Source organism: Pocillopora verrucosa, chromosome 14 (genome assembly GCF_036669915.1).
Source record: "Pocillopora verrucosa isolate sample1 chromosome 14, ASM3666991v2, whole genome shotgun sequence".
Lineage (NCBI taxonomy): Eukaryota > Metazoa > Cnidaria > Anthozoa > Scleractinia > Pocilloporidae > Pocillopora > Pocillopora verrucosa.
Genome location: NC_089325.1, coordinates 3,182,340 through 3,198,409, shown reverse-complemented (window position 1 = coordinate 3,198,409; position 16,070 = coordinate 3,182,340). Strand labels below are relative to the sequence as shown.

Sequence of the window (16,070 nt, the reverse complement as noted above, 5' to 3'; positions counted from 1 at the left end):
TGAGCTGGGGACGCCCGGAAAACAGTGTTTTATCAGGTTTAACCATAAGGCTCCGGTTTTCGATGGGTACATAAAGCTACAAATAACTGTCTATCCTGTGAGTAACGTAGTACGTGTGGCTGACATTTATCCGCTGCATAGCCACTAAATAGCGGACCCTGATGTAATTCAAGGGTCACGCAAATAAGTCAGCGGACACGAGCAGCAAGGCCAAACGTTGCTTTTACTCACACAAGCCACTGCTTCAAATAGGCCTTAGACGTAGCAAAGACAACAGACGCCTTAATAGGGCGAAAAAGGAAGTCAGTTTTATTAAAAAAAAACACATTGCAAAACATTTTATCAACAAAGAACCACCCCTGTGTAAATTGTCCCGATAGAAAACCTGCGAAGCTACATGCAACACAACTCATCTCGCAACGGTAAGAGTGACGCTCTATCTAGTTTCGTGTCATGAGCTTTGGCCGCCTTAGAATTGTAAAAGTGAGAAATGTATTTGGTCGTGACCCGTTCCTAATTGATCTCGCTCATATTACAAATTCAATAGAAGTAATAAACTAAACCGGAATCGAACTGTTGCCATTAGCCGCGACTCTTCGCCTTTCTTCAATATGAACCTTATCTGTCTAAAAATTCACTTATCTATGAATGTAATCTTTCAAAAGTTCAACGATATCGTTCCTCAGTATATTTGGTTCCCGAAGAACTTTGATAAACTCCAACACAGTAAGGTCAGGTCGTCTAGTTTCTAGACCTTCTAAAAGCTGTCTTGAAGGACTTCCAGAGCCACATGATTTAAATTCTTTCTCCAGTTCCCAAATGTCTTCTTCTAAATACAAAAACCGCACAGCCACATCTCTGAAGTCACCTCTGGTCTTTCCCTCCGGCTGTTTGTCCAGTCGTTTCCACACTTTGGTATATGTGTCAAGTGAAAGGGACTTCAAATCTTTTAAGGAAACCAGAACTACAAAGGAAAAGAAAAATTACTAATATTCATGTTGTTAGACTGAAAAAGAACGCTACGTTCAAAACATTAAATGGGCAAACGGAAGAGAAACTGGTCATGGAGAAACATCACGGTTTGAGTATCTAGGAAACGTTTGACCAAATTTAAGAGTTCTAATCTTACTTTACACTGTCCTCTATTTTGTTCCCTTTGGGTTTATTCGTACATGTTTATTTACTTTTTTGACGTAACTTTTTCTTCCAATAACTAAGTTTGAGAACCAAACCTATCACGAAAATATTACACTGTTAGCATTTAATTGATAATTGAAATGAAACCCGTTTTGTCAAGTCTTACACAAGGCACATGTTCACCACTCCTCGCTTTTAGAAATCTTTGTCATTATCTGTGTCTTAAACATGAAACAGCTGTACCTATAGATTGATATTAAAGGTCTAATTTCCGCCAATAATTCTGGCTGGCGGTACAAAAATGGCACTTTCCGCCAATAATTCTGGCTGGCGGCACAAAAATGGGACTTAAAGCAAACTACGAAAGCGACTGCACCAAGGACGAGTCAAAGCTGATAACGGAAGCCTCGACAAAAAATTATTTAAGTTTCCATTTGGAACTCAGCACTGTTTACGTACGTTATTCGTAAGTTGAGGCTTAGCGCCAAAAGACTAGTTCACAAATCTAGCCATTCACGAAATTCTTGTTAAAAAAATATATAAATTTTTTTAATCACCGTCTTCCCCGGCGTTTTTGTCCTGACTGCTTAGTCCTTTAAGAAAGTGTCTCAACGACTGAGTAATTTGCCATCATTTGACCGTGTTCAAAATAGTGCAAATTCACGTACCTCCTAATGGCACAACATTCAACGGAGTACTCTCTATTTGTTTACCGAGTTCAGCGTCTCTACACCTCAGGATAGGACCACACCTCGTCCTTTCAAAGAAGCTTGCAAGCTTGTTCCGCTTAAGAACAATTACAATTATTGCAATGAAAATAACGGGAATCCCATACATAGGAGAAACGACAATACCATTGCCATTATTAATATCGACACTTCTATCGGAAAAAGATCCCTTTGATTTATTGCCGTGGAATCCTTCTGAGGCTGAACTCGTTCCATACTGGGAAGCAGCTAACTTTTCATGTCGTTTTACGGTTATGGCAGTGGTTCTTGCATACAGCTTCGGTGTTCTTGATGAAGGAACTGAAGAAGCTTCCTCTGATTGTCCCTTTGGGCTTGTTCCTTTCTTTGCCGTATGATTTGCTCCTAGAAATGGAGTGCTCGATGTGATCTTTGAAGTTGTCCGCAACAGTTGACAGCTGGGCGCGGTTCTGAATTTGCAATGTTGTTGACTTGGAAGCCCTTGATCTGTGCACTGCTTCTCTACCTTATCTTTACCGTCCCCACAGCAGACAGAACACGGAAGGCAATAGAAAAGCAGGTTCATGATGACAACTTTCTGGTAATAGCCGTATTTACAAGAGCCACACTGAGCGTTCTTCGTCGCAGAACAGTTCCTTGTCACTGTACGTCCAACGGAGCATAGAGAGCATGGCTTACAGGGCCCTTTTCCATAATTGTCCGAATAGGTTCCTTGCCTGCATGCCTCACAATGTAAGTGTGTTCCATATTTGGCGGTCCCTCCGCAAGGAATCGACGGCTCAGTTCCGTCCGGGCAATCGATACACGTTATACACGTGTTTTTCTTTCCTGGTTTATCCCTACGCCAGGTGATCTCATCACCTTTACAGCCCAAGCAATCTCTTCCTTTTGCTTGGAGCTGAAAAAGAAGGAACCTTTATTTTCTTTTATTGGAACAGTGTCTACCTCCTCAGTTACCGCCAGATCAGCGTTTTTTCCTTATCCCATGGTAATCAGTATACAGTTAGCATTTCAAAGGGAAAAATAAGGGAAAAGGGAAGTCGATCTCATATGCTCAATACTACCGGTCTATGTCATGAAATTTACCTCACATGTCATAGGTAGCAATATCAAGAAATAATTATTTCCGTCGTTCTCTACTGGTTGTAACACAAACTATCTGAATGAAACAATATGCATTTAATCCATCGCTTGAATTTTGCCAGCCTGGAATAAACAGAATGTGAACTTACCACAACTGCAATAATTACGGTCTTCGTTTATATTCCAACGGAGCACATGGTTCAGGAGCACTTCTCCAGTCCACTCGACTTGGCAAGGTTTCCGAGGATATTATGTCCGAAGTAGCAAACTCTCGTCAAGTAAAGCAATTTGCACAGTTACAAAGCTTGAGATATGAAAAGATATTGTGTAACGAGACAGGTCACAGTATGCCGGTTTCAAATCGTTTAACGATCAAGAGATTTTTTAAAGAACAGTAACACTATACTTACGGTGCAGTCTTCATTTAATTTTTTGTCGAATCTTGCTGAACAAATTGAGACTTTTGATACATGAATAATATCTTGTAATGATTAGAATCGGTAGAAGCTCATTCGTTCCGCTCAGTAGCGAGATGTTTAAAAATATGCTGACAAGCAAAATGCCTACCGGTTGGTACTGGATTAGAGCATGTGGGAAATCTTATACTGCCAAAAAAAGGCAATTGACGTCATCCCAAAGAAATCCCAACGGTAACATGACACGGTGAAACAAAAAGGGTTGGGAGGTGGTATCAGTCAATCGAAAGGAGAATCTCAGAATTTAGCACGGATTTGTAAGACTCCATTGAATGCGAACGCAATCACCCTCACCAACTCTCTTTTGACCCAGTTCTACTCTTTCGACCAGGTCTTGCTTTACATCCTCCCTCAATTTCCAATTTCTGATCGAAACGCGTCCACACCATAAGCAGGAGAATTTTGGATCTTACTCCCATTTCCACGAGGCTACGCTACATGTGAAGTCGATCTATTTAACTTGAACGTTACACGGCAAAAGAATCCCTCGTTCCCACAATTTAACCAAACAGTTAATACCGGGGAAATGCCTCGTTCAAATTTCGTTTTCATTTTTGCGGAGAACGCGTGGCATATTCACTATGGGAACACATAGCGTTAACGACAGGGCTTCCAGGGCCTGGAAAACTCATCTGTACACTGTGTTTTGTTCTACATCGGTTATCCAGCGTGGGTTATCACGGTGTCTGTTTAGTGTTTTCCTGAAGCGGTTAATGAGGTGATATTCGACACTAGTTTTTCAGCGCAAGCATTACCCGGGCTAACATTACGTTTTCCTAAATGTTTCCACTGATTTTCTAGGTTGTTGTAACACAGTATTTTCTATGTGTTACCACAGGTCGGCTAACACCAGAAAAACGCGATATTCAACTTTGATTAAACACGCCAATGAACATTCTGTTTTCCGTAGCATTTCCCTCGGCAAAAAGTATGTGTGAACACGTGTCCGAAAGCATTTTCGTATGAGTGGATAACTCATGTATAGCAGCGTTTGAAGTCATGTTTTCGTATGGGTTTTCTTCAAATTTGGAATGAAAGGCTTTTTTGGATACGTTCAAATTCCTCTGTAATCAAGAGTTGAAAAATTTCCCCAAGCTTAGCCATGGGCATGTGAAGAAATGAAGCAGGAAGTTGCGGCAGCCCATGTCGCCTCCATGTCGAGACGGGAATTAGCACGTGTATGTTTAAGCAAACAACTTATTATGGTTCGAGATCGCCCAAATTTCTGGAAATTAATACTGATGAGTACAACGCGAACAAGGAAAGAACCCTGATATTGTAAAATGTTCTAACCTGTTGAGTTATAGAGAGGAAAGCTACATGGTAGATTAGTCATGAATGAGCATTTCAAGCGATTCCGACCTCAATACGAAAGACACTTGATCCACCCTGGTTTAATTGAAGGTAAATGGCGAAATTTTCTCTTTTCCTATGGGGACTTTTAATGGGGATTAAGGACAACCGGAAAATCCACAAAAATCAAAACTCGAATATTTCCAGGCTTCATGGATATCAACCGTAAATTCGCACGCAGGATTCTCAAACACTTCGCAACGTGGAATCAGAGATTTGGTTGCAAAGAAAACAAAAGGTAAAAAGTACCCTCATAGTTTTTATTCATAATATCATCATTAGTCCTTTGAACTCCCTATTAAGAAGACATTAATCCTCATAATATAATAAGAGGATTAGGGAAGATCAATCAAAATTAGTTTCGGTCAGACAACGTCTGGGTTGCATCTTTATCTTTATAGCGGCGGATAGAAATGAAAGACTTTGAAAAAAGAAAATACACTTGCTATGCAACTTCTGCAATTCCGTTTCAGATACGAAAATGTGACTCTCGCAGACACATGACATAGTATATGACAACGATAACGATTTTAAACGCAAAAACAATTGACGTAAACGGACATGACACTCCAAGCACTTCTTAGCAGTTAGAAAGCTAAATAACTAATACGATTCAGCTTGGAGGTTAAAGGAAAATATTTGTTACTGCATGAAACTTTTAATGCGGTTTGACCTCTCCGCTCCCTTAAAATCAAATTAAACACGGAAACGTTTGCAAGGGTGACCACAAATACATCTTTAACTGTTAAATACGTAACATAACTCTATCATTGACACAAAACGAAAAAAGTAGCGTTTCCGGTATACAAAAATAAAAACTAACCAGTGATTTAAAAAATATAACTAAAATTGAGAAAAAAATTGCTCTTAAATGAGTGCCTTAATGGTGCTTAGATCTAAACAGAACAAAGTAAAAAATTTTGTTCAGTTTAATCATCGTCAAAAAAATATGGGATTGCATTATTTTTTTGCTTTACTTCGTTCGGTGCGCTAACGTACCAAACAATTAAATGCAAAGAAGTAGCCAATCGCAAGTCGGACACCCACGTTATCTCGCGCTTCAAGTGGTTTGCCTGCGTTTACATTAAGTTCTCATTGGTTTCTGATAACCGTTGTTTTTTTTAGCCAGTGTGGTTGTTATGGTTTTGATTTGTCGACGCTTAATTGGAGACTACTAGAATCTAAAAACTACTTGGAAGGGATTTCATTTCCGGTAAGGACTATCTGGTGGATTCAGTGTCCTCGCGGTAGGTAACAGGTAACTAGCCTCAAAGCAGCGTAGAAAAGGTGTTTGCCCTCTTTTGCTTCGTTAACGATTCAACGTGAAACAACAAGACAATCAGTAATCTAAAATTTACGTTTGCAAGTATATAAATAGCTCTAACATTTAAATCATTAATAAATTGAAGATAACATTGAATTCATGCTAATCAAGACATCTCCTTTAAATTTGGGTCCTTTTCAGTACCCGAGGCTACATAAAATTTATATCAGAAAATGCAACTCTTTAGAATTACAACGATCTCAAATACTGATTTAGTAGAACAAGAAATGAAAATGACACTATCGGTAATGAAAAAACCTTGCCATTCTTTCTCACAACTCCTCTTCATACTCCTCTAACAGCTTTGCGACATCACCTCTCTTTGCTACTTTTCTCACCACAGTTACAAACTCAGCCACTGTTAGCTGTTCATGTGTGGCTGCCAAGTAATCGATTAGAGCTCTGGATGGCCCATCCCTCTGCTTCTCATAAATTGAGGCAATCCCATAACGATCAATACCATAATACGAACAGACATCGCGATAGTCACCAGCGCCTGCCATGGTTGTGTCCAAACGATCAAAGATTTTCTTTAAGTACTGGTAAGACTCACTCTCTAACAAGCTGCTAAGTAGCTTGGAACCTGCAATAAGGAAAGACAGTCAAACATAGACAACATTACAACCTCCATGATAGGGGGTTACTCGTATTACATTTCATTTTTTGGTTCTCCCCCCCCCCCAAACAAAATAACATCTTATGTCTTCTTCCAACCACCCAGAGAGTTTTCCACTCCTCTATCTCAAATCATTTTCAGCTTTTATCTTTTCCATTAAGGGTCCCTATTGGTGAAGCAGCTACATCAAAAAGTAGAACGTTTGCAAGAAATTTGTCCCTTTATCTGGGTTCATTTTGTTCCAACTCTTAATCGCTGCAAAGTATTTGAAACTATTAGGTGTTACAAATCATGAAGATAAGAAACCTCCGATTAAATAGTATTTACTCAAACAGATAAATTAATATCGGGCTATCTTGTCCCTAATGGCACCAATGGCTTTTGGTTGATGAAAATCAAGAATTTAAAAGTCCCGATTAACAATAAATTCCCCTGACAGTAAGTTCAAAGTCTCTCTCCAACTGAAGTTCTATCACACCTTTCTCTTTGGTGGTTACAGTGTCGTCCAAGATTTCGGGAATACCCTTTAACAAAGAGGAACTAAAATTAATTTATGACTATTTTCAAACTCTTTAAGTTAAGAGGATCATTAAAGTGTGTACCTGAGCATAAATGAAGGGCAATTTTACGGCTCCTTCATAAGTTACAACGTACTCTGAAAAATTGAATTTTTCATTGAGCATGCATATGTTAAAGCACATCTTTTCTCAATTTTAATATCTTCACATATTTAGTTGTACCTCACTTGTATCTCGATTTCTGACAATGCCTCAGACTCAAGGCAATGCTTAAGTTCTAAACATGCTTGACGATTGAACTGGTCGTAGAGGTCCAATAGCTATGCATTTGACGGGAAGGGCTTAATATACCGCGTGTAAACTTAAGCTATGATGAACTTTAAGGTAGAAAAATATCCTTTTGCATACCTCTTTCAACAGGGGTTCCTCTGCAACTGAATGAACTTCTCCTAACTCATATGACTCATCACTCTCTTCTAAGTTTTCTTTAGCATTTTCTACTGGAAAGATCATAATATACAAAACTATGAATGTGACAGGCTTGGAGGAAGCATTTCAGACATGAATGAATGTAACAGAATCAGTATCTGCCAACGCAAAGTCTGGGGCATGTCACAGAGTCGGTTTGATTAATGAGTTTGACAAGAGAGGGTTAATCACCTACAAAAGTGAGTGGAATTTAATCAACCTGCATCTCGAGGACTGTTGTAGTTAACAAAAGAGATAAAGAGAAATGTTGTTCCCCAATGCTTACTTTTCCTATGTTGCTATATGAATGAAGTATGCTTACATTTGAATATTGTTAGGCGATCAACCGAAGACGTCTTAAATGAAACTACACCCTAAAAAACACTTTTGAGAAGAGAATTCTATGGAGATACTGAGAGCTTTGTTGGTTCAATTGGGTACATCTTAGTGGCCAGACTTTCTAACATTATTTTTCATGAGTTTCATCCAGGTCAATATTTGAATAATGGACACCATTAGAACGAACTCAAAGGAAAGCTACACAGTCTTACCACCCTTTCCGTCAGTCGATGATCCGTCCTCCATGACTGATAAATCATGATGGTCTTCCTCTTCCACAGTACGATAGCACCAACTTAACATCTGTGCCAGTTTCTTCTTGAAAACGCATGAACAGACACAAAAAACCAAAACAACTATTATTACCACAAGAATAACAGTTGTTGTCCGATCGTTCGCTTTAGTGGAATGATCACTTTTTTGAGTGGTATAAGGACCATCGTGTTTGGGGTCGACATGGCTAATGATGGTTGTTGGTTGAGGCATTGTTTGGCCACAGCGGTTCACACTGCTGTCGAATGAACAAACCATGTTTGAGCCATCTCCCAACTTCTCTTTGCACTCTTTTACCACCACATCTCTATCATCGCCACAGCATCTTGAGCACTTAAAACAGTCCCCCTTGTCCATATCATAATACCTAACCAGTGAAATAGTGATAACTTTTATATAATCGCTGGCACGCCACAGAACTAACATAAAATTTTCTGTAAATATATTATGATGGCTTAGAGATTGTATCAGTATTGGTGGTAAGTTATCTTTAACGATTCCCACAGTTTATGCCTGTTCCAGTATTAGAACTACACAGTGCACGTACAAAATAATCACCAAAGACTCCGAGTATATTCACCTAACAATTAAAACGCTTGCAATAATCAATTCTGGGACAATTAATGAATAATTGTAATAATAATTGTACCTGTCCTTGCTGGAACATTTATTTGCGCACTTGACATCCCACTTGGGAGAGCAGCTTTGTTCTACCACCTGACCTTTAGAGCATGATGCACAGGGAAGGCAAATGGACGAATCTTCATATCTGGAAAATGAAACTCCTTTGGTGCATGCCAAACACTTCACCATGGTATTAGAAGGCAGCAGTTCAGAACTCCCACATTCCGTTGAGAGACCTTGTCCTTCTGGGCAAGTTCCGCATGTTATACACTCTTGTGAGCCATCTTCCTTTTCAACCCAGTATTCAGTTGGTTTGCAAGGATTTGTCTGGCTTGGCGTCGGCTAGGAAAAAGAAAACGTATAAAAAAGAGTAACAATAAATGAGTGGCAGTCCTTTCCATTCTACATGTCAGAAAGATTACGACACAAAATATTTGCATTTTGTGTCGTAACGGCGGTGAAAGCATCAAAACCCGCAAGAAGTTGGTCCGACTTAGCTTCGCCATTTTGAGCAACAGTCGGCTCATCTTTTATATCATGTAAGCCCAATCTAATTGTCGCAGAATATAATAAGAAATCCAGGATGACAAAGACGCATTGCAAAACAGGCGTCACGGACTCACGGGAGTGACTCGCCCTTCACGCTCGCTTCACGCATGCATTTCCTCGACCACATGCCGCAAACAAAAATTTTTTACCAGGTTAAAGGTCTTGCCAGTAACCACAAGAAAAAAAAGAGTTCGCCAAATCTGTGTTACTTTCTATCCTTGATATATTTACCCAATCACCAGGCGATATTTTGTTTGGATAATTAAATGTTCCTTATACGAAGGAAGGACCTAATCCACACTCAAATTCAAAATGGCGGATCCTCTGAGAAATTTTCAGAGCTTGGGTTGTTGAGGATTGGAGGGCCACTATCAGCTTTTAAATCATTTCAAAAAGTAGCTCGAAATTCAGCCATATAATTGAGCTAAACGATCTCCAACGAGGCCTCGCTCGTGTTTTCTTCTGTTTGTAACATACGTGAAAAGAGACGCGATGTTCTTCAAATCACCATTTATATGTTGGGAAAATTTCGTGTTCTCTTTTGTTATGGGAAATATTTACTAACCTGTTTGAGGGTGCTAAATAATTTTTGATTTAAGATCTTCTTATTCTCATTTATTTCTTATGAAATCGTTAATCGAGTAGAATAGGTAAGAGTGACTCCCAACATACCCTTCCGAAGAATCTCATTGTAAAGAAAACCTGGTAGTTATTTCAAGATTCACCGTAATTTGTAAAGCTTTCAGTCACACATGATGGCATTTACCATGATGGCAGTTACCAAAACTCTGCATAGAAGAGGCTTTACATAGGCATTTCTGAAATTTTCACTTGCCTACATTTATCGAGTACTAAAATTAGTTTCAAAAGTATAGTTTATTGAAATAAAATTGGCATATTATTATTTCCTTCCTAATAATATATTGTAGTATGTGCTGCTCTTAGTACCTTTCTTGATGTTGAATGTATACGGGTGGAATTGTTATCTATTGTTTGGTCTAGCTTGGAATGAGGAATATTCTTGTATCTAAAAGAGCGGTTGTTAGATTCTGGACTTATGGACTAGATTTGAATATTTGTTTTTTATATATATTTAGAGGGAACTATACCCAAAGCATGAGAGATTTTTCTCGTTTAATAAGTGTTTATTAAAAGAATGTAATATTAGCTACAAAAATAACAACTCATTCGTTTTGCGAGACAAAATTTTGTGGGGTTTTATTTTTGCGGTATCAGAAGGAAAATATAAAAAAATAGAGCATTAAATTTTGCGATTCAAGCGTTCTCAACTTCATTTTACTTGTCAAAAAGTCTGAACTTTTTAAAATTCCGAAATAACAGGGAATAAGTGTTGTTATGACATTTTGCGTGTTTAAATTTCGCGAGCAATAATTTAGCGATCTTTTGAAAATCGCGAAAAACGCGAAATTAAGTATCTATAAGGTACGTAATAATTATGCATATACAATAAATATAATCCAACCTTAGCAGAAACCACGGGAAAGCAAACGACAACCACGGATATGATCCCAAATAACTGTGAAAATAAATTACGATGAATGATTAGTAACGCCTTAGTATAGTGCTAAGGTTTTACTTATGTCAATTACATGACTGATCTTTTTTTTTTTGCCAAATTTCGGACGGCGAATATTTTTTAAATTCCTTTAAAGACGTAAAGCTATTCGAACCTAAACAAGGGTGACGCAATACTTTCATAAGCCGGTGTCAGAAATATCGTTTCGATGGATAAAATCTACCGTTTGATTACATATATTGAGAAGGAATCTCGCATTCGGCGAGCTAGTTTGCTGCAAATTGCGAGATAAGAAAAAAGAGATCAAGGTTTACATCAAAGTAGAATTTGCGAAATTCTAATTGTGTACGCATAAAACTGTTAAAACCGCTTTTGACGTAGTTGTTGTACACATCATCTTAGATGAAATAAGATGAAATAGGATTAAATAAAATGTTATCATCCCTTGTAAGATGAATAAGCCAAGTCTTACTATGGACTTCTTCAAAATGAAACTTCATCTGCAGTCAGAATTTTTTTCCATCTTAGCAAACCATGAGCTAATCGCATAAATGTGATTACGCAGCGCTTTTCCCCTTTAATAACTGATGATAGCTGACCTTCTACTCACCGAATTTATGCAATTTAAACTGGCCCACGTAGAAAAAGTGCTTCACTCTTTTTAACGACAATTAAAAAAAATGAAAAGGCATAACAGGTTATTGATTTTGCTCACCTTCGGATGAAGAGACGATAGATCACTGCGCGGTCGTTTTCGTATTGCGTCATTAGTTTCAGTGCTATCCAGCTGTACATGAGCGAAGGAAGAATTAAATAGCCTAGTTAATCTAAGGTTTAAAGGCTGAATTGTGAATTTTTCCCACAGAATTAAGAATTTTTCTTGAATAAAATCAAACAACGATAGACGTAACGAAATTCTCACCACTTTCTCTGAGCGCATCATGGTTTTTCAATGTGTTCGAAATCTCCACCAAAATGACTGCTAGAAAGAAACCCTTAAGTTCGATGCTCTTTGGAAATCCATTTTGCATATTTCTGTTCGAAGAGGTGAAGGAAACGTCAAATCTCACCGAGTAAAAGCGAGATCTGTCAGTTGTACGAACAGAGGATTTATTTAAGTTCTTTTACATTAGTAATGGTACGTTTACCTTGATTGGTTCTTCACTTTTTCTTTTATGGCTTGTCACCCATTCATGAAAAGTGTATTATCCTAGCCCCAAGTTCATTCAAGGGCACCCCCGAGATTTACATGAACATCTCATGACTGATACCTAATTAGGCGAGAAAGTCTCAGCAGATGAGATCGTGATTCTGGATACTTCCGTACTGTTTACATTCTAGCGTGACTTTTTCGCCTTCGCTGGAATGAAAACCCATTCGTCAAGATCTCGATCAAGTCCTCGAGGCGAATGTGGTCGCAGAGACACATGTAATCAATAAATCTATCAAAAGTTTTCCCATCCTTTACGCTCTATGTATTCAACAAAAAAATTCGTCTCTGATCTTGAGCAAGAGATCGAGAAAGATAAAGGAAAAGTAGAAATTCTGTTGTCCTGACAGGTGCTGATATTGACGATGGCGGAAGGTGGTGATTTCGTCGTGAAAATGGTCCCACAATTCTTGCAAGTTCTGTTATAGTCCTTGTGAATTAAGAGGCAGCACGTAATTTTGTTAAGCTCTCGTAGTTTCTGAATTGTGTCGAGTCTCTGTTTCGGAAAGACCTTTAAATTAACTTTTTGTACTTTGGACTCAAAACACGGGACCGGGAAGAGGCAATGAGAAATATGATTCCTAGTATTGCATGGTGTAACCGCAGAACAGCCCGCGTAATTAGCCATTGACGGCGATTAAGGTGATCGATTATTGGGACGCTTTTTATCAGTCCGTGTAATCCCACTTCATTTGCTTTAAAACCAAGGAAATATATCTTGGGAGCGAAGGTATTTGCGATAATCATACGTACTCGTGCAAAGCTTAATATATGGCAGATTTGATGCAACGACCACTCTAGGCATTGAGGGGCTTTACTAGCTTTAGGCACTTTGAGGCGGTTCTTCTCGCTACTTTGCTTAAGCAAAGCCTATAGAGCTATTGTTAGACCAAGTAACTCAGGGATACGTGTGTAGGAGAATAGACATGTTTGTGAAGAGGTTATGGCGGTACACAGTATGACCCTTTACACCACCTATAAACACTTACCGTCCCAGTTTCCTAATTGGGTCACATCACACTATCTGACGAAATTTTTGGTCCCGGCGAATGTTTATCGATTTCTTCTGTAATTCACTTTACTCTGAATAAATCGATGACGCACAGAAAGGTTGCAAAAATCAATTAATTTCTTTGTTTAAAACACGAAATGAGGGTTGCCTGGAGTAAGCTATTGGTCCGTTTATTTCTCTAAGTAGTGTTATTAAAATAATTATTAGGAAAGTGAGATTTAGCTGGCAAAAAAATTTGTTGCATGCACTACATTTTTTAGCTTCATATGGTAAAAGTGGCTGGAGAACCCATACGAAGTACAAAATGAAAACTCCATACGGAGCCAATTTAAAAGTGTGTTTCAAAAGAGGGAGCCAGTCAACAATTTGGATGCAAATTAAGAATTAGACGCAAGTAGTCACGGGATCAAAGGCCAAGCACCATCAAGAATGCATATCTATGCAACATCCGTTCCAGGGAATCAATACAGCCATATTCTTCTTAGTAAGGCGACATCGTTTTGCAGATGAAATGGTGGTTTCAACGTACATCTTAGCCACCGAAGGATTAACTCAGGTAAAATAACTTTAGCCTCTTTTAATGAATGTTAATGAAAATGGGAGGGATATCTATTTTAATCCTAATTTGAGTAATAATTATTGTGTGCTGGATAATAAACTGAAGGGTAATACCAGTTCAGAAACGACTCAAAAATATTTCTTTGACTTTTTAGCCAAAGGCATAAGCGCTTATTAAAGCGTCTCTGATGATTATGATTACACATAATCTGAAGTATCACCCTATCAAAATATAAGTACATCGCATTTCCCTGCATTTAAATAAATTGCCATGAAAAGAAAATAAAAAACTAGTCAAACAGTTCATTCCCCTTGCCCTCAAGTTATGTCGATTTATTACAATTTACTGTTCAGATAGATTATCAAGTTTCTAAACTTGTTTCTGAGCGAAAGTCATGTGAATTTGTATTTGTTTCAGGAAAAAAATATATCCTGATGAGATGTAACTTTTAATTTTAGGGTATTTGGAGGAATCAGCCAATATTTTTTCTGAGATACTATTATTTTATGAAATAAGTCAAGATTCTGTCTCCAATGTTCTTGCTATGTCAAAAGCGTTTCACAGCTCTGGATCTTTCTTCGTGAGATAAATTTGTGCTTTCTCACCATGCAATCTGGCCACGGAAAAGATTGCTTTTTATCTCAATATCTTACCTCAATAGGGAGAAATCTATGCCCTCGTCAACAGAATAGAGGCGCAATTGGACGCTAAGCACCTACTATTTTGTGTGGAATACAATGGCTCGCAAGTAAGTGCTACTAATACTACTGTGTTTACTAATGCTTTTATAGAAGACCAAGTGAAAATTAAGTTCCAATTGCTGGGGCAAGTACGAAGGAACTTAAGAGTAATTTACCCAGATATGGCGGAACAAGTAAGTCTCGTGTGAATAATTGTTCAATGTTTGTAGTAGTTTTTCACACGGTAATGTATGTCTCTGATCATATTTTCTTCCAGCGGTAAAGGAGGCCAGAACATCACCTATTTCGCTGTTTTAATTTTCGTCCTTTCATTTTTTTCAGAGTGGACGCGCAACTTTTCCCAAAAACTCCGAAACAAGAATGATACTACGTTTCTCCAGCGACACTACAGTAATGTAATATTATTACTGCTACTGTATACGTATGAGTTATCTCACATTATTTGCAACCTCCTACTTTTTAGATGATAACTGTGCATCAGATACGGTGGATGAGTCAGCCATTTATGCAGACGCCTGGGGCCGAAGCACCATTGACTGTAGAGTTTATTGGTCCCGTGGGTGAATTATGCGAAGAACACATAAGGATTACAATGGAATATAGGGAAATAACTCAAAACATGCTTCTCCCAATATTGGTAATTTACTGCTCAACAACCATTGCTCCCTCAAGTAAAACTAATGATAATAATAATAATAATAATAATAATAATATTAATAATGATGATGAAAATTATGAGGATAATACTGATATCGGCAGTGAGAAATATAGCGAAAATCAGTAAGCTAATGACGATGATGATTGGTATTATGTTTTTGCTACCTCTTAACCAAATGGTACAAATCAGCTGTCGTTGACTCAGTCCTCCGTCAGACATCATTATTCTGATCAACGCAAATCTTAGCCATCAGTTTCTTTACACGAGGATCATACAGGTGGAGAGAGCTCAAAGTTTTTTTTTTGGAAAATTAAGCCTCAATTTATACTTTTTGGGATCAAATTTGTGACCAAATCCCAATCCTAAATAGCTTTTGAGTCTTAACCATGAAGGGAAAACTTCTCTAAACTATATTTCCCTGTTAATTAATATCTTCCTTGTTTCAGTCTCGCCGACAAAACCATTAACTCCTCCTGTGATACTGATCGACTTGTGTTCAAGACCAAGTGTTCAAAACCGACGGGAAGAAAAAAGTAAAAAAGGATAAATGAAGACGACAATCGTTAACAAAATATTCTGTTGCAATTTGTTGCGTCTTCGGTAATTTTTGTTGCTTCCTCAATAAACAGAATACCGTAGTTATAATTACTTTGTACCTCTTTGGCATTTTTAGCCTTCGGCACCCCTGACATGTATTAACTTTCTGATGAGAGTTTACAGCGGTTATCATTTGTTGACTTGTGATCATTGTTATTCTTATTAAATTATTTACAGAAAATCAGTGATTGGTTAGGTTTGTTTCGCCGGTCTAAGTGTCTTCTTTAGTGCATTTGATTATAAGTTGATATTTGGCAACACTAATAAGCAAACTGAATACAGAAGATAAAGGCAGACATGAGAGAAATTTAAAATCAAGAATGAAAGCA

At 38.0% G+C, this 16,070-nt stretch overlaps 3 protein-coding genes across 6 annotated transcripts; 1 reads left to right on the top strand and 2 right to left on the bottom strand.

Annotated features, from left to right (window-relative positions):
• Positions 1-302: 302 nt before the first annotated feature.
• Positions 303-2,942, bottom strand: LOC131769348 (uncharacterized). Its single transcript, XM_066161256.1, has 3 exons — positions 2,931-2,942; positions 1,806-2,742; positions 303-964 (listed from the first exon to the last, which is right to left on the bottom strand). Exons 1-3 carry the CDS (start codon positions 2,940-2,942, stop codon positions 639-641), a joined length of 1,275 nt encoding a protein of 424 aa, XP_066017353.1. The 3' UTR covers positions 303-638.
• A 2,053-nt stretch (positions 2,943-4,995) lies between these two features.
• LOC131769356 (uncharacterized) lies at positions 4,996-12,109 on the bottom strand. 2 transcript variants are annotated; one of them, XM_066161141.1, is made up of 8 exons: positions 11,927-12,109; positions 11,720-11,791; positions 10,951-11,004; positions 8,944-9,260; positions 8,234-8,661; positions 7,623-7,711; positions 7,175-7,220; positions 4,996-6,663 (listed from the first exon to the last, which is right to left on the bottom strand). In XM_066161141.1, exons 1-8 carry the CDS (start codon positions 11,945-11,947, stop codon positions 6,353-6,355), a joined length of 1,338 nt encoding a protein of 445 aa, XP_066017238.1. In that variant the 5' UTR covers positions 11,948-12,109; the 3' UTR covers positions 4,996-6,352. The 2 variants fall into 2 exon arrangements, with proteins under 2 accessions (XP_066017238.1, XP_066017237.1); XM_066161140.1 differs by having other exon boundaries at positions 7,623-7,714; positions 11,927-12,108.
• Positions 12,110-12,843: 734 nt separating this feature from the next.
• LOC131769369 (uncharacterized) lies at positions 12,844-15,941 on the top strand. 3 transcript variants are annotated; one of them, XR_010716161.1, is made up of 5 exons: positions 12,844-12,944; positions 13,487-13,782; positions 14,447-14,533; positions 14,808-15,123; positions 15,591-15,941. XR_010716161.1 is itself a non-coding variant. In XM_066161142.1 (5 exons), exons 2-5 carry the CDS (start codon positions 13,666-13,668, stop codon positions 15,609-15,611), a joined length of 399 nt encoding a protein of 132 aa, XP_066017239.1. In that variant the 5' UTR covers positions 12,844-12,944; positions 13,487-13,665; the 3' UTR covers positions 15,612-15,941. The 3 variants fall into 3 exon arrangements, 1 of the variants encoding a protein (XP_066017239.1); XM_066161142.1 differs by having other exon boundaries at positions 14,950-15,123; XR_010716162.1 differs by lacking the exons at positions 12,844-12,944; positions 13,487-13,782; positions 14,447-14,533 and adding an exon at positions 14,563-14,659 and having other exon boundaries at positions 14,950-15,123.
• Positions 15,942-16,070: the final 129 nt, after the last annotated feature.